Source organism: Triturus cristatus, chromosome 4_1 (assembly GCF_964204655.1).
Source record: "Triturus cristatus chromosome 4_1, aTriCri1.1, whole genome shotgun sequence".
NCBI classification, from domain to species: Eukaryota; Metazoa; Chordata; class Amphibia; order Caudata; family Salamandridae; genus Triturus; species Triturus cristatus.
Genome location: NC_140585.1, coordinates 929,848,678 through 929,867,542, shown reverse-complemented (window position 1 = coordinate 929,867,542; position 18,865 = coordinate 929,848,678). Strand labels below are relative to the sequence as shown.

The window sequence follows — 18,865 nt, the reverse complement described above, 5'->3', positions numbered from 1 at the left end:
GAAAGTTGCGGGGTGTAGTCCAGAGTCCACAGGGCCCTGACAGAGGCCAGCTGCTGGGTCACCTGCTTTTTCCTGGCGAAGTTGTTCTTGCTCGTCCCCGGCGCGGTCCAGCTGGGACTGGTAGTCTCCCTCAGCCCCAGGTACTCGGCCAGCAGGTCGGTGTTGCTCAGCCTCAGACACTGCTGGACCATTGCATTCACGAAGGATGTGTGTTGTATTCCTGTGGTTCTTCAGCCCCAGAATTGTTCGGACACCGCAATGGGGATCACCGGATCAATTAAATACTGTTTCAGAGCGGCGAGGCGGTCGGCGGGCTCTTCCGCTGCCCACGCCCACTCCCTCAAATTGTCCAATCAGGAGGTCTGGGACTAGCGCGAAGCAAAGGCATGGGTGTGCTCTGCTCCGGTTGTTGCCACCCACTGCTCTGTCTTGAGAGGGGTCGGCCCGGCCCCTTGCCATTCATTTCAGTGGCGCGCTGCTGAAGTCGCCTGGGGCGCAGCATAGGCGCCCCATTTGAAAACAGCCATTTTCCGCTTTCTCTGGCCACTCCCTTCAGGAAGACATCACTCCTCTCGCATGTGCTTTGAGGTCGAGCAATAGTCCTCGCCCAGCACATGCGCAGGAGGTGTCTCTGACCTGGCTGTGATCTTGTCCCACTCCCTTCCTAGGAAAACAGTCACACAAAACAGAATTTGATTTGTGTTCCACACGGGGCAGCAAGTGAGCACTTCATTTGAGGCTGCTGGCTGCTGCATTCCGTGTGGTGTCTCTCTCTTGTCTCCAGTCCCCGATCCTCATCCGAGTCTAGTGGGGCAACGCCCCTTTCGCCCCTATGCACCAGCCGCCACTGACGGAAATACAACCGGCGGAGTGATCGATTTTTATGAGTTTTACGCCATAGAGCCCTGAAGAAGTCTTGGATTTTGACCCTAACGAAATACGTGTTGGCTGGGCATATCGATCTTCAATAAACACAAGAACACGAGTTACCCGGAGTGTTCTGCGATCATTTCACTTTTGGATTCAGTTATTAGTATTGTATTAGATGTATTGTGATGCTTAGTTGGGCAGTACTAGTTCTGCATTTAATTTTCATGTGTGCACAGGCCTATACATTATAGGTATAATTACTGACTGCCTGAATTGTGACAAAGGTATGCCAATCCCCTGGTTGGCTTACGTGAAAAGCTCCTTTTATGAGGCTGGTCTATCATATGCTTATACAGATACCACCACGTGTGCATCCATTAATAAAAGACCAGTTTCATCAATCTTATTAGCACAGTCACATGATAAGAGAGCAATGATTGGAAAATATCTGTCTATGAATAAGGAGTTACATCAGGTAGCTGCATATGGAAACCAAGGAGGGCCTGGGAGCGCTCTCTATTATTTAGGCTCAGGGTGGACACAGTAAAGTATCTACTTTGCTTTCCAATAGGGTATCAGACCAACTTAGATGCGATCGCATGCCCGTGTTGTAATGGTGCTACTCAGTCAATGATTCACTTCCTCTTTTTCTCTAAATTGTACGTGTTATACACGAAAAGCTTATTGACTCCATTAATGAGAGTGAGAAACCTGAGGCAGAGTGCCCAAGCTTTTCTTGCATTAAAATGCCACCCAGATGATGAAACATGTGTTGTGGTCACTCGCTTGCTGCAGTCCGATCATGCAGAACTCTGCACTTTATTTAAAACATGTGATGCTGCTATTGCCAGTAGGGATTTTTATTTAGTAACGATTCAGGTATATTATTCATTTCTACATATAGAGTTTTTAACACTTGGTCTCGTGAAAGGTATTATCGTAATATTTAAAAATGATGAATTGCTTTGAATGATTTATACCCCTTTTACTCTCATGGTTGCACTATTAAATAACTTGACATGAATTTCTTGGAACACATGAGAGTAGTACCAGGTAAATATATCCATTAACAGGGTGGACCACAAAATAGGTTTCTGTTACTAGGTTTATATAGCCTGTGTTGCAACAAAATATTATGGCCAGTCATAAGGTGCGGTTACTGGGATATTTGATTCTGTTTTTAATTGTTAATTTTAAATTGTAATATATTAACTGTATTGTTTAATTGTGTACTTTTATGATTTTTTTATGTATAAACCAAAAAAGATTTATAAGTAAGGAACACCAAGCCAAGTATCTTCAGGATGCATCATCTGACTTCTACAGTTGCTTCAGGTGCACTGATTTTAGCCAAAAGAAACCTATGGCTTTGTGACTGGAAAGACAACTTCCATTTTCGGAGGGTCACGGGGCAACAGGTTTTTACTGTGATCTCAAACAACGATTTCTTAGCAACCATGGATTACCAGAACATCCACTTGCAAGTTCCTATCAACCTGCCACATCAAACGTTTCTAAGCTTTGCAGTAGAAGACTTGAATCTTCAGTTTAGGATTCTCCCGTTCTGACTCAGGTATGCGCTTTCGGTGTTTAAAAAGGTGTTGACTCCCCTAATTGCTTTACTACACCAGCAGGGAATATGTGCTCAGCCTAACCCAGACAATTGACTGGTGCTCTTATCCTCTCTGCAGTTGGCTACTACTCATATGCACAAGGTTCTAGGTATGCTGACACGTCACAGGTTTCCTTATATTTTACAAGAAGTCTCAACTGGTGCCAGATCTAGATCAGACCTTTATTAGGAGCAGGTTCCATATGGTCCAGGGAGTTAAAAATGCAGTCCCATGTGTCAGATCTGATGGAGTCTGCTAGTCCGACAGTTGAAAAGTGGATGAGAGTCCACAGGGATTTGGCAGAAAAACAGTTTTTAGTCACTTGTTCAAGGTCCCATTTGAATAGGCTTATGCATTACATTCTCCTTTATTGCTCTCCTGTCTCGCAGGACAGGTCTCTTTTGATTCCGATGACAGAGTAGATAAAGTCGGAAATTGCATGGTTGCTGGATCTAGAAATTTCTTAAAAGGAAAGTCCTTGTGTCCTCAGGATCCGACAGTCACAATGATGGAGGCAAGCAAAAACTACTGAGGTGCATGGACAGGCTCGAATCAGATCCAGGGCATGTGGTCACATTGTCATGGGAGCATGTCCTACAACTGAGAGGGCACTGGAGATGATCAGGCTGGATGTTTTAGCATTCTCTCACCTTCTGTTCCACAAAGAGCCGCCATAATCAGAACAGACAACATGATTGCAAAATCGTATATCAATCGCCTGGGGGAGGGGCAAGTGGAGAAGGCTTCCTTGTTTTCAGCAATTTCAGATTTAAAAAAATCCTGGGCACAATTTAATATCAGTTCCCTGAGGGGAAGACTCAATGTTCAGGCAGACAAGTTGAGCAGGGAGATTCCCTCCTCCTATGAATTCTGTCTGTCTCCCCAGTTATTTCTACTGATTTGTCAGAGGTGGGGAGTATGGATCCCTTTGCAACTACTCCCAATTCCTAGCTTCCTCTCTTTTGTTCAAAGAGACCAATTCCTGGGGCATAGACGCTTTATCTTGTCCTTGGCAGAGGATTCTCCTATATGTTTTTCTTCCGTTTCCTTTGATTCAGAATTTTCTGATCAGGGCGAGGAAGGAAGGTGCACATGCAATCCAGAGTGCTCAGGCTCGGCACCACTCATCCTAGTTTCATCTGCTGGTTGAGACAAACATGGACTCGAGGTGGCTTCTCCCAACAGTGCCATCCACTCTGCCTCTTCCTAATCTCCAGACCGACTCTCTAATAAGGATCAAGCCTGGAGCTTGAAAGTGCAGGGTTAAGATTCAGGAGTTTCTCACGTTCTGTTGCTTCTTCAATTCAGGATTCTAAAAGACCGTCCACTCATCCTTCTTACATGAGGCATGGGCCGTCTTTTAGGAGGTGGTGTGCAGTTAGGCAGTTTCTTCCTCTTTCTTCTACTCTTCCTCAGATTTTGGACTTTCTCCAGGGTGGCTTTTACTTGGCTCTTAGTTCCTCTACCCTTAGAATCCAATGGGTTGCAGTCAAAGCCTTTAGAGTGCCCTGAGGATGATCAGGAGCTGATGCAAAGATTATTCAAAGGGTTTGGTAGTATCCGCCCTGCACCTCCACAATCTTGTCCAGCCCAGGATCTTTCCTTGGTGTTGCTAACATTAGTTTATCTCGAATGGATGCCTGATTTTAGACTCTCTTTCTTATTTATCCACTTCGGTCCTGCAAAGTAGTGGTTAGAGCCGTCTATGCAGACTTTTAGTAGGTGGGTGAGGACTTTAATTTCCTTGCACTACAGGGAGTATGGGGTTCCCTCTCACTTCAGGGTCCAAGGAAAATCAACAAGAGCTATGTCTACCTCTTTAGCAAAGTTTCACGGGGCTTTATTACAAGAAAAGTGTAGAGCTGCCACCTGGCACTATAGGGTAGTGCAAGGTCCAGAAATGAAGGATGTTTTTGGTTCGAAAGTTCTGTGTGCTGTGAAGTAAACAGTGGAAGCAAAATTCTAGGATACAGTTGTCATGTAATTTATCAAAGCGAGAGGGAAAAGGGGGTAATGCCTCAATTACTTACCAGTAATTGTATTACTTCAAGTTAATCTTTTATTTTTGACTAATCACTCCCTCCTGCCATGTTCCCCAAGTCCAACTGTATTGCTGGGGGCTTGTTGAAATAAACTGGATGTGTGGAGGGGGTTAGGAACTTTTTATTTTAGTTAAAGGGTGTTTGTCTGAGTGGTGTGAGGGCCTCAACATGTAATTAATCAAAGTGAGAGATGGACTTGGAGTAATGCAATTACCAGTAAGTAATTGAGGCATTATTATGCTCTGGTGGCCCCTTCATTCCAGAGTTGGATGGCTAATGGCTTCAACAAGCTAACAGGCTCATCTTGGTGACAGTACCTCACCTGGTTCCTTGCTTCAGGTTTGATGATAGTGCTGCTTGATGCGGTCCAGGAGACTTTCTTTAGGTAATAGTTGGAAACCTTTTTATTTGATAAGGTTCTTGCATAGTTACTATTCTGCCTTCTATTTGCAACTTTCCTGTTTCTCAGTGCCAAGAGACCTTTCGGGTGGTAGTGCCCTTTACAAATCTTACATAACATAAGATAAGTTAACATAACAAAATATCATATCATACCATCATAAAACCTTGCCAAGTTACAGCTGTGCCGGCCTCTCCTCAATAGGTGGGTTTTAGGATTGTGTCTTTGAGGAAATAGCAGATAGTTCCTCGCTGGAAGAATGATAGTCGATGATCTGTACATGTCGGTCACCAGGACATGTGGCACTGAGTTGTGAAATGGCCTAGATTTGCTATCCGCGACTCAGAAGAGCAGGTTGAAGGCATTTTAGACTGCATTAAAGCACATTTTAACTAACAACTGAGTAGCAGAGAGCGTGTATGCATAATTGTTGATGAGAGGGGCAATTCATTCGTAGTGAAAAAGAGGTACGCATTGTGCCAAAAGAGACCTGCCACTTTATGTGCATTTGGAACGTACTTTATGGGTTTAGATCTTATTTGTATTTGTTTCTATGAATGAGGAGCGGCCAGATAGCAGATGCGTGAAAAGCTGGCTTTGACAAACACTTCGAACAGCATTAGTTAGCACGCTCTGAAAATGCATCCAAGTGTGGGAAGTGGAATAGAAGGAATGGTCTGGAACATTATAAAGATAAGATAGTGTGTGTGAGAACGAAGAGAGGAAATAAAGACAAAGATACAACGTGAGTTTTAAAAAGGGTTGTGGTACATCCATAGTCAATCCAGGGGCTATACAGCCAGCAAGCAAGCAACAATCACTTTTTTGTTAACTATAAATGTCAGGAGTGCTGGGTCCTCGTAGGGTTATGCAGAGCATTACAAGTAACAGGTCTTGTGACATCACTACCCGGCATTCATTGCATTGTAAGTATCTGCCCAGCTAGAAGCGCCATGTTGTCATATTTATTGCGTCCATTGGATTTGTGAGCCTGAGTCCTAACTTCAAGTTTTAAAAGTGTCATAAGTTTAAAGAGGCCTTACACTACGTTCCTTATCATGGGCTGGAAGAGGAACTGATTTCCATTTATATTTTAGACGTTCCGTTCGGCACAGAAAGCAGGGAACTCAATGAGGGAAGTCGGAGATAAAAGAGCTCCTTCCCTAAGTAACGGTGAGCCATCATAGACAAGATGGACTCCTGATTGTGGTAACAGTGGAATTGACACACGGTGATTGATGCTTGGCGATGTGCCCACCAAGGTGCAACCAATGATATCCTCAAAACAGTCATGAAGTGCTACCATCAAGATTTAGTGTCCTTGACAACACAGACACTAAAATGTAGAAGCAGGGCATGGTATCGCCTCAAACGTCATTATACCAGTAACCACGTTCTTATACTTCTAGTTTTAGTGTATTCACTGTAAAACAATTAATACTTTTAAAGTTATCCGGTTGGCAGTGCCTTTCATCAGACCCTGTATACTCACGGATTCCCTTTCAGCACTCCATGTGTCAACCCAGGTCCATTTCACAATCAGTTGTAGTCCTATCCCATGTATTCAAATAGGTCAGTCACTTCCCTCTTGCCTGAGAAGGAATGCTTGGCTGAATAGCAGAAAGGCTGTGTGTGGGAAACACTATGTGGGCTTCCAGGATCTAAAAGCACCCTCACCCCTTTCAAATCCCACATGGGGAGGATCCTTAGGCCACGAGGAATCTGGCTTGATTGTCAGCCTTTGGGCCCATTAGTTAGTGTGCCTCGCCCTCTCTTCCAATATGGAGGATTAATGCAGTGCTGCTTCGATTGTCTGCACCGATGCCAGGACAGAAGGCTGGTTCAAACATTGCATAGGAAAGGTTATACCCAAAGCCACCAGGCTGCTGACGAGAACTAGTTAATGAAGCAAAGGAATCCCACACCTACCTCTTTTCCGCACCACATCCTCCGATTCTGGCTTGCGGCTGACGGAGACCACCTTCATCATTAGGCGATTGCCTCCCTGCCGGATGAGCGACACTACTTGCTTGTGCCCCACCTTCACCACATTCACACCGTTCACCTAAGGCCGGAGAGGAAACAAGTTATCAGAAATCATCTGGACAACAGGGATGCAAAATTCACATTACAATATGAAATTCTCATCCATGTCCTTGACATGGTGTCCAGAGATGGTGCGAGGCGTGCACCAGCTCGGAGGATCATTACATGGAGGAACAGTGTAGAATACCTTTCTACTCATTCATTTAAACACATATGCTTGCTTCTCTGCGCCACGTTTTAAACCTCAGCTAAGAGTTGTGACGCTGAGTTTCTGCACAAGCCTTGAGCATTTTATTTTGTGAGGACATATCTCCTCTACACTGCAGTCACAATAGACTCAAGAGCAGGGCCTACTTGTAAAAACCTCTGACATATACTGCACAAGCACTTCAAATAACAAAATTTACATAGGAAGATGGCTTGTATTCGTGACATGAGTCAGCAAGATACACCCTTACACTGACATTCACAAAATGACGGTATAGCTAACCTTGCACCCTTAAGGGAGAAAGGGTTGCAATGCCGAAATAAAGTGTCACTTTGCAGAAAGGACACTGGTGGGAGGATGCGCTCCTGAAGATGCCATCTGCACAGTAGAAGTGGCCTTTCCGGAGCACATTTCAATATAAGAATGTTTACTGCCTGGGAAGGCGATCACCGGCATTGTAGTGCTCTGTGACTCGTTCTAGTTTAAAGATTCTCCCAGGTTAGGGCGTCTAGTTTGGCCTTCAATGTTTTTTTTTATATCTTTTCTTAGTGCTATGTGGGTAACAGGTATGTGTAATAACAGTCAATTGTGTGTAAATTACGATTTTAACAATGTTTCAACTAACCTATAATGGGGTAAGTATATATTAGTAAATGCACTGTTTTTAACCCCACATCTACGCACATTGATTACATAAATTGTGAAGTAAAGTATAGTACACCTGTAGTAACCTAAACATAATTACCTTGTCGATATTTTGGTCATCCATGACTTTGTATTGTAGCACAGTATCTAAAACTTGATATTCCCATGCCATACCAACCTGCCTTATACTATCGCCCACTTGACTTCACTTGTAGCAGTTAATCTGTTGTCTTTGGCAGTCCAATATATCAAGGAAAAAACATCATTGCCACAAGATGGACGACTGAATTCCAATAGGTTTGCCTTGCTAGTAGAGTTGGATAATGCTTTGCAAGGCTGGAGGCAGTCGGAGCCTGTTGTTATGAATTACTACCAGCTCATCTGCCCCATATTTAAGTGTTTTTGAAACATAATGTATATAGATAATTCTTTTTATTGATGAGCTCTGTAACTCATGCCTTTGTGTAAGTTTTGGTTTACTTGATATCCTGCAAAAAATGTGATTTTTCATTTACTGATACACATAGCCAATGCTCCACCAGTCTGGGCCTCTTTAGAATCCCTTATTTTGTAAAATGCGTTCTGTATTAGAGTTGACAATTTAATTTCATTAGGGAGTCAGGTTCATTTTTCTCACACAGGATTAAAAACCTCGCCTGGTTCATTGCAAACCGAGGCACGCGGGATCTGTCAAACATTAAAACACCCTTGTTTTCAACAGCACATTTAATTTAAATCAAGCACGGTTTGTTTTAATTACATCACTTTCAAACTCCTGAATAAAACACTCCCAGTTGCTTAGTGTATGTGAGTGACAGTTTTGTCTGCAGATTTTAGATACTGGAGGGTTAGGCACATCTCCATTGCATAATAAAGCCCCATTCTAAGCTTCTTAGTTTGAAATGGGGGTTTGCCACCCATCATGGGTGGCAAACCCCTGCTGCGCACAGCCATGCCACGGTATCCCGGGAATGGCAGCAGCAAGAGAACTTTTTCTCTTATGGCCAGCCAATCAGGGCACTTAGATCCGAGGTTCTAACTGCAGTGGCGCCTGGTAGGGAATGGTGGAGAGGGGTGCAGGGAGGGTTAGAAAACTGGGGGGAAAAGAAGAATTACCTGCTGGTCGCCTGCTGCTGCCTCTCCTCTTCCTCCCTGTTTTCCTGGCTCCCGGCAGCACCCAGGCTCCCAGACTTCCCTAGCCAATCACCAGCGGCGGCTGGCACAGGTAAACGCGGTGAGGGGTGGGGGGGAGTTGACAGACAACGGAATAAGTATAATTAAATAAATAAATAGTACCTATTCTGTCGGCTTCCTCCCCTGCCGCGCCCTGCCCTACCCCACCATGCTTACCTGTGCCAGTCGTCACTGTCAATCACGACGCTGATGTCACCAGCATGACACCAGCATTGTGATTGTTCTGAGCGGCCAGGTTCGGCGTTTAGACAGGTGGGAGCGGGAGCCTGTGCATGTTTTCCACCCAGGCTGCGCAATGCAAACAGGTGGAGAACATGCTAAGTGCACATGACGGTTTGGCTGGTCCAAGATGGCCGGCCAAAACATCATGAGCACTTATGGTGCATCAACCACTCCTCCCACTGACGCAAACCCAGCCCCACCCCAATCTGGCTTCATACTAAATATAAAATTATAATGACGTTCTGTCATTATCATTTTATTTTATCTTTGCACTGCTCAAAGGGCAGTGGGGTTACGTTCCTCCGCTTTAGCGGAGGAGCCGCCGCTGTCCAACTGTGGAACTGCGGATCCGAAAGGGACGACAGAAGAAGAGACTGCCTCGTCCAATCGGATTGTGTTTTTTAAAGTTTGGATTCACAGACAACTGTGGATTCGTTTTTCAATTCCTTTGTGATTAAATTGCCCTAGATATAAAAAAGTGTTAACCTTTAATGTCCAAACTGTAACTTTTTAAAATGCTTAAATCTCTAAAACTACTGAACAGATTTAAACCAAAACAACAAATTCATGCTTTCTGAGTAAATTTCTACTTTGATGCCAAGTTTGGTAAATCCATTGAGCGGTTTTGCCTGCAGGTATGAACAAACATTCCTTTTAGGAGCTAAAATGTCAGACTTTAGCTGAGCGATTGCCACATTCAGTGCAGATTTCTCCATGGGGTCAAAAGTGAAAGGCAAATGAAAAATACCTTTCAATGAAAAGTGTAGCTGAACCATAACTACCCAGTGTCAACTGCCCCTGGGTAATGTGTAATGTAGTTTATCAACTTGAGAGGATAGGCTGCTGTGTTGGTTCCGTAGGGATTCAATCCTATAGCACACAGAAATCTCAGCAGCCAGGGTTTAACTCACTGAGCTCTATGCATAGCTGATGAAATCACATCTTAACCATGAACAAGCATCAAATACCCATTATCTGGAGATATCAGACAACTAAGACTATATGGAGCCACTCATGAAAACATCCACCTCAACAGTAAAATCAAGTGCCCAGTACACTTTTGGAAAAGTGGGTCATGCCTATCTATGACTGCTTGGGGAAGTTGTGCCTCCCAGTAAGCTGCCTTTCCATTATTAAAGGAAGTTCATGCTCTGCAGCAGTACAAAATAATGAGTACATTCCCAAGGGATGCAGCAAAAACATATGCATTTAGGATGGAATTTCATGGCATTGCACTAACTATACCATTGTATCAACACAGACTTGCCCCTTTCATGAGGTGCAAAACAGTGACCAGATGATGTGCAGCACAAATCTCACCGTCACTCACTAATGTGTGAAGTATAGCAGATCAGCCCATGACACCATGTTTTTTTTAAAGGGGTGCATTTCCTCCCATCATGACCACACAATATCCTGTAATGATATGGCTTCTAGCTGAGAGGTAAACACAGTACAATAATTACTCTTAACTTGATGCTGTGCAATAATGGCAGCATCCTGCTGCCAAAGGGCATGTGAATTGTTGGTGCATGACCAAATGAATGACATGAAATAAAGATGCATATATCATTTACAACATTAGCTTTGTGTCAGAAGCAGTCAGCTGTTTGTTAAGGTTCACAGAACCCAGGGACTTGAAATGGGTGTGTTTCAAAACTATTTTGGGCTTGTTTCAGCATTTGGTGATCTGTGCAGAAATTATGATTCTTAACTTCACAATGTCTACACCTGTGGGCAGAATCATTTCCTCCCTGCCATTTTTTATTTCGTGATTCTAGATGCTTGATTTGGAAGGCTATAAGATTTATCACTTTGGCCAGTATTTACCGAGAGGGTATTTCAGGCTCACTCCTAGAGCTACAGGCTGGTGAATGGAATGTTAGAATGCTGATATTTCATAAATCGGCATTTTCAAATTTCTGTAAGTGAGAAGTTAACTTATTTAGGACGAGAGAGATGCAATTAAAAAAGGGTTCTATACCTCTATCCAATATTTTGTCAGAGTGGCTTTATTAGCATTCGACCACTGTCAATTTTTTCTCACTATGTTAATTGTATTTATCAAGCGCACAACCTAAGGGCGACCTGTCATTAAGGGCTTAGAGGCTCCGCCCCCTCCCTTTCCCAAAGAATGAGTGTGTCAGGCTGAGCAAAGGTATTTCTTACATGCACTTGCCATATCAGGTCAGACAGCCAGGCGCTTTGCATGCACTAACGCACAGGTCCCTGACAGACTGATCCAAGCTTTGCGAGGCTGAAGATTTCACAGCCCAAAGGGCTTCAACTCATCAGCTCGGCAAAGCCCCGTGTGGTCCTCCACATCATAACGACGGAGAGCATCATGGATAGAATTAAACCTGGGCACCTCAGGTTTATGCCCTGAAGTGCCCAGTGTCTATCAATGACGCCTGGTCTCAGAGTGAGGTGGGGTCAGCAAACCTCACTCACCCCACCTCACTCTGGGCCATATGTACTAAGACATTTTGCATTTTTTAATGGTGCAAATCGCTATTTCGAGCCGTTAGGAAATACGAAATGCCATTTTGATATGTACAAAAGGCATTTGCGGTGATGCAAAATGCGATTTCTAGCTAGTAGAAATCGCTTTTTGGACATTGCTAAATAGGAAATCCCAAATTGGGATTTTTTAAATAGCAAATCGCTAACAGTATGTACAAAGGATTTCCTAATTGCAAATAGTCACAAAGTGGCTATTAGCAGATGCAATTACCATCAATCTGGATCTGGTGGTAACCAGGTGCAAACTAAAACAATTCACCCAAAATGCATCTGGCTCATTCAGAATGGCGGCTCTATATGTCTTGGTGAGGAGGATGAGGATTTTGGCTGGTAGGCAGAGAAGGAGGAGGAAGCAGGAGAGGATATTTAGGGTGAAGGTCACCCTTTTTGAACAGACTTAGGAGGAGTACAGACACAGTAATGAGTTAATGTTGGAATTAGTTGCTGAGTTACAACCTCAGCTACAGAGCTCAACAGTCAGAAGCAATGCAATACTACAACATGTGCAGGTATAGTGTTGTCTACGCCTTTATACTTCAGGCATTCACCAGGGAGTCATAGCAGAAGGAGTGTCACAAAGTGCATTTTCTAGGTTTTGTCACAGGTTTCTGGTCAACATGGTTAGCAAAGTAAACAAATACATATGTTTACCAGATATGGCCCAAAATTTGCAACAGACCAAATTAATGTTTTACAGGGTAGCACAGTTTCCCAATATAATTGGCTGTGTTGATGGCACACATTGCCATATGCCCCCCTGTGCAAATGAATTCATATACAGAAATATGAAAAGCACCCATTCATACAATGTACAGGAAGTGTGTGATGCCTCAGGCATTGTAACTGACCTTGTAGGCAGATTCCCAGGTAGCCCTCGTGACTCTCATGTTCCGCCAGAGTGGAATACATAACCAACTGTCTCAGGGTGAATTTGGCGATGGCTTTTTACTTGGTAAGAGAATTGCTGACTCAATGCATACATTTACCAGAACTGTTTGTGTAATGTGATGTGACGCTTTATCCTTCTCATTCTCTTTAAGGAGAAAGTGCACATGCCTTGCGTCCCTGGATACTGACACCATACTTGACCCCAATAACCAGAAGTGAAAGGCAGTATAACAGGGCAGCTGAGACAACATGGTCCATCATCGAACGGACCTTTGGCATACTGAAGTACAGGTTCCACTGCCTTCACAAAACTGGTGGAACACTACTTTACAGACCAGAGACCACCTAATTAAGATGGGCAGAGTTACAGGTCAGTTTTCACAGTCCCTCAGCTCCAGCAAAACCTTGGCGGTAAGGGGCAGTGAAAACTGCTAAAGAGAGGGCTCCCATGGTGAAGGGAGCATTTTAATTTTTTATTTTCAAACTGAAATTCCAGATTCTGTATTTTTTTTTTTTAAATAAAGAAAACAGTTTGTTGCAGGGCTCTGTCATGTTGATGGAGCCCTGCCCCAAACTGTAAACAGCATTGACAGGAACTGCAGCGACGGCGGTTCCTGACGATGTTTTAGAAATGACTGCCAGCTTGGCGGTAATTTCCGAAATTGGTCGGTGTAATAGTCTTGACCTGGTGGACGTTAAGTCCTCCTCCAGACCAAGAGAGATTACTCTGTCCGCCAACACTTAAACCCGGCCCTTGGACTAGTCGTGCATTATGGCTTGGTCAAGCGCAAGCTATTTTATTCATGCCTTGGGATGGATCGCAAATACTAACGGGATTAACCAATGAGAGGAAGTGGAGTACATAGTGCCACAGTAGGTAACTGAACTGCCAACAACTACAGCTTAGAATTTGGGTGACTGGCAACAGCTCCAATTTGAATCCTACCATAATGCTTGGTAAGACAATGCATGCCCATGCTTTGCCCAAGTTCTCCACATTATAGGGGCACAGTTTGTTAGCAACTGCATGTCTGTCAAGACATTTCTTGCATGGTCCCGAGATGCTTTACCTATATTACTGGGGCACTATGATTGACCACATTAAAAAATAAAGCTGTCAAATATTATTACCCATTTTAAACATTTTACGTGCTTAGCCACCTGTATCTGTAATGCCATGTGCTACAACAGTATTCAAACCTGGGCTATGGAGAAGACCTTCATCACACTACCTAATGTAAGCTGATGAGCAATACATGCAGTGCTCTTTCCAGCTGAGTAGAAATAGGGCTGTGTTAGACAAAATGCTGTGCCATTTAGGCCCAAGATATGAGGTGGGTGGATATATGTGCAGGGATACAATAACATTTCCTGGCCAGTATCCTTGCACATAAATCTGTCTATTAATTCCCCCAGAATGGGAATAACAGCATTATTCGGTCCAAATCCAGATGCAGTATTCCTATTTTGAGGGCAAATCCGCACATGGTGGTACATGGTAGGGGGGTAAGGCAATCAGGGTTAAAAAAAAGCAGAGGAGGTGTGCTGGCAGAAGGGATCATTTCGTGCTCCTCTGTGCCATGGGAGGGAGTCACGTGGTTGACAGGGGTGAAGGCATGGCTGCATATGCAACCCAAACCTAGAGAAAAATAACTTTTCCTAATTTGCATTTTGCTTTTAGGGACACACAATTTTGCTATTTCCTGAATTGAGATTTCCTATTTGCAATTGTGAATCTGTAGAATTAGAGGAATACACTGTTTCATTCATATCATTTTGCTCTTCTCTAATAGTGATTTCTACAGATTCGCAATTTGGAAATCGTAAAGCAAACATTTCGTGCATATGGCACTCTGTGAAGAGTTGAGGAAGGTCCTCTTCTCATTGCCTGACCCATGACAAGGTCAGCCAATGAGAAAAGGCAGCAGGATTTTCCATCTGTCTCTTCCTTCCCCGAAGTTTCCAGGAACATCGGCATTTCTGCTTTTCACTCGGGCAACCCTATGCCACTACTGCAGCTTGGTAAGTGCTTTTTTAATGTTGGGTGTATATATGAATCTATGTGTATCTGCATGTGCGCCCTGTAAATGTGTTTATATGTGCTAGTGAATGATGGGTGTGTATGTGCACGCTTGTGAATGGATGGTTGTGAGTGAGTGTGCATCTGGATGGGTGTGAGTATGTCAGTGCTTAATTTGAGCTGGTGGAGGCCACTGGCACTCATTTTTCTTTAGCACAGTTACCAAAAGCAGGATACGGAACACCACACAAAGGGAAAGGAGGGAGAAGAGAAAGACTGAGAAACTGTCACAGCGGGAGAAAGTAGAAACCTGAAAAGGTGTGGTAAAGGGAAAAGGAGTGTCTGGTAGTGAATTAAGGAGGCATGAGGAGCATTCAAGACTACACAGCCTTGGTAATACCACACCCCATTTATTAGCACTGGTCAAAGGCTTGTGAGCAGAGCTTTGATCACCAGCACTCATTCTTTTACAAATTAAGCACTAGAGTATGTCTGTGCTTTTGTGGGTGGATGAGTAGAAGAGAGTATTCATGTGTATGTCTGCCTTACTACTCATGCACATTATGGACCGCAACTGGCAAACCCTCAAATTTACTTGGTGCTCTGGGAAAATACATATAAACAACCACTATGAAATTCTGGCATAAACATTTAAACAAAATATAAAAAAATTTAAAAAAGTGGAAGAAAATTAGACTGGCTGGTAGAAAGGCTTATGTGTTTAAGAAAGGAAGGTTTTAAGGAGCTTGTTACATTTTAGCAGGCTCTGTCCACAGCATACTTTTAGTAGCAGCTTAGTCTGCTCCATTGCAGTGGCCACCGAGAAGGCTTTAATGATATAGGTGAAGTTCCTGTTTTGCCATTTAAATGTTCTGCTGGACTTTTAGTGCTTGCTTTGGCAGGCTTCAGACTTCAGAGCTGTGCGTCTGTGAAGCAGGAGTGCCGAAGGTGCGCCTAAGGCGAGCCCGGGGTCTTGACCATGCTGCCAGCTTGCCTAGCATTCCCTCAAGCATCTCCCAGTCTTTCAAGAGCAGCATGGACTCTTAAGACAACAAACTCATCATCTGACCAGTAGGTACTGTTGTAGTCAGCTTCTATCACTACGTTTAAGTTCAACCATTCCTTCCAATGATTCACTTACTTTTGAATTGGCCTCACAATCTGTCCCATGCAAATCATTTTAATCTCCTCCTGCTTTGTTTATTAGTGGCCCACCAGAAACACACTATTGAAATTCATGACCTCATTGATGAGTTTAAGCTAGATAGTCTCTTTATTACTGAAAACTGGCTCAATCCTGGGCCTAATGCCCTGCTTGTAGAATCCAACTTTCTTTCCTTCTGCTGTGCATGTACAAAGAAGGTGATAAGTGTGGGGAGTTCTTTTTTTATATCAAAGACTCTACATTTCACCATGCTTTCCAATTCAATTCAATTCAATTCAATTCAATTCAATTCAAAAAGTGCTTTATTCGAGATTTACTCATAAAAGCAGACAAACAAACATATAATAAAAAACAATTAAAAAAGAATAAGGTTATTTACAAAGAGGAATTAAGATACATCACAATAATGCAATTCATAGTTAAGGGTACTGCAATTATATACAATTTATATATTCTTTGTGCTAGTGACAGAGCCTCTTAGACGTACATTTCGCAGGTGTAAAGTTCATTAATATAATTAGTACATTTAAATAAAATTTCATAAAATCATTATTCTAAAAAAGAGCATTTAAAATTGTTTTGTCCCGATGACACGAAAAGATACATCACACAGAGAATAGACAATACTCTAGCAGTCTCTGTTCAACTAGGCAGAGAGTAATCACCGGACTAGCAATCTCTGCCTGATTGTCCAAGCCCACCCCAAGTACTTGGCGGTGGCGATTATAATCCAGGTTAAAGTAGTTGATCTTACTATGCGCAAAGCCACCATACTACTCCTGGTACCCAAATTCCTACTCATAGGTGCCAGCCATACACGCCTTGGAGTAGAGAATGGTTTACAGGAAAACAAAAAGTGACCAAGTGTTTCATTACCTTCCCCACAAGCTGGGCATGTAGCAGGGCCTCCTTCCCTCCATTTAGATGTTAGGTAACCAAGAGGAAGAAAGCCCGCCCTTAATTGAAAAAGCAATTTCCTATCCAAAGGTTTGGATATATAATCCCAATACAGTTCATACATAGGGTACAATTTAACCTCGAGAAAACTAGCAGTCATGACCCCACAATTGATACTGAGGAGGCTTTTGTTATCGACATTATCCCCAAAAATATTTTTTAGGGTTGCCTTGGTCGGGAATGATGCCCCTGCTGGGTCGAACCATAGTGCATTCAGGCCTAGTTCAAATAATATTGATTTTAATGATTTGAACCATCTGATTTTGTTAAAGCAATCTGCTCTAACAACGTCAATGAACCCGGATGCATAATGAATAAGCTCAGGTGTAGTCCATAACCTACGCCAATATAAAATTGGTCGTAGTTTGGCCATTTCCGAGATTTTCTTCCTTCCAAGCTCATATCTCAGGGGTAATAACGGGCTACTTTGGGGTGTACCCGTTAGTTTCCTAAGGAATTTATTCTCTGAGGTTTGCAACTCCTGTAGGTTATCGTGCCCCCATAGCTCAGCCCCATATAATGCCGACCCAATTGCTTTTGCCTCATATATGATCAGGGGTGGTTTAATCGGTTTAGTTAATGATTTCCTGTGCTCCTTTAAGATAGTTCCGGCCAATTGCTTGTGCCTCAGAGTTGCAATGGTTAAATGCTGGTTCCACCTATTATCATTAGAAATAAGGATTCCCAGGTATGTGAAAGATGATACGACCTCAAGAGTTCGTCCACTCATGGTAATATTAGACTTAAAATTACGATATGGATTAAAAACCATGAGTTTTGTTTTGGATGCATTCACCTCCAGACCATGATCCCCACAAAACTTGTCAAAAATATCCAATGCTTTTTGCAATCCACTTGGAGTTTTAGATAAGATTAACGTGTCATCGGCAAACATTAAAATCGGAACTTTTACACCTGCAAGAGAAGGAGCATCAACTGCCTGTGATTGAATACAGGAGACTATGCCATTAATAAAAAGGGTGAACAAGGTAGGTGCCATTGAGCACCCCTGCCGAACCCCACGCTCAACAGGAAAATCGGCAGTGTCTTTTCCGTATCCCCCCCATTGAATTTTAGCATAGGTGCCTTCATGTAATCTCATGATCATTGTCAACAGGACTCCTGGGACCCCCAAGGCCGCAAGTACTTCCCACAGTTTCGTCCTAGGAACCAGATCGAAGGCAGCCCTCAAGTCGACAAATGCCGCATAAAGACTGCCCCCACCTAGCACCACAGTCCTCCACTGGATCAGCTGGAACCGAAAAACTTGATCCACGGTACTAGTGGCCTTACGAAACCCAGCCTGAAATGGAGATAGAATGTTAAAATCTTCCGCCCAATCGAGCAGTCGATTAACAATCACTCGTCCGACGATTTTTTGCACTGTGTCAATCAGGCTGATCGGGCGGTAATTACAAGGCTGGGAACGATCACCCTTTTTGTACACAGGGATGATAACAGCACCCCGCCATGAAGCCGGAATAGCTGCTCCCCTCGCAATGTGGTTAATTAGTAAGTGAATATATTTACACCACCTATCTGTGTCGTTTAAAAAAACGTCAGCTGGGACGCCATCAATGCCAGGAGCGCGTCCTCTGTGTACAGTTTTGAGGGCCGACAGAATTTCGGCCATCGTAAAGACATTGTCCTCAGGAGTTATATAGATAGGGCTAATGTTATTTACAATCTGAACCCTATTAGCATATTGATCACTAAAAAAGTTTACCCAGGCTTCCTGTGGGACATAATTATTGCAAGCCTCTTCAGGCCTTTCTTGCCCCCATTTGACAATATGCCAAAATAGTCTGGAATCTTTTCGATCACTAGCACACTTCAGTTTTTCCCAGTGGGCTTCATCCCAATCTTTTTTCGCCTTAGCAATGCAAGTTTTATATGACTTTCTTGCTGAGCGAATAGCCCCCAGGTTTTTGCACTTAATTGCAGCTCCTAGAGAAGTTCGTGCCACCTTACAAGCATGATTATACCATTTGGCCACTCTGTGAGCTCGAGTCAACTTAGGGTTTACTGGTTTCAAGAAATAGTGTTTAATTTCTCGGAAAAGGGACTCATGA

At 43.3% G+C, this 18,865-nt stretch overlaps 1 protein-coding gene across 2 annotated transcripts in view; it reads right to left on the bottom strand.

Moving 5' to 3' along the window:
* SHANK3 (SH3 and multiple ankyrin repeat domains 3) overlaps window positions 1-18,865 on the bottom strand; it is a 2,151,740-nt gene that overhangs the window by 272,853 nt on the left and 1,860,022 nt on the right. For both annotated transcript variants that reach the window (XM_085653773.1, XM_085653774.1), the window contains one exon: window positions 6,855-6,990. In XM_085653773.1, the coding sequence (XP_085509899.1) occupies window positions 6,855-6,990 (136 nt within the window). The remainder of the gene's footprint in view (window positions 1-6,854; window positions 6,991-18,865) is intronic.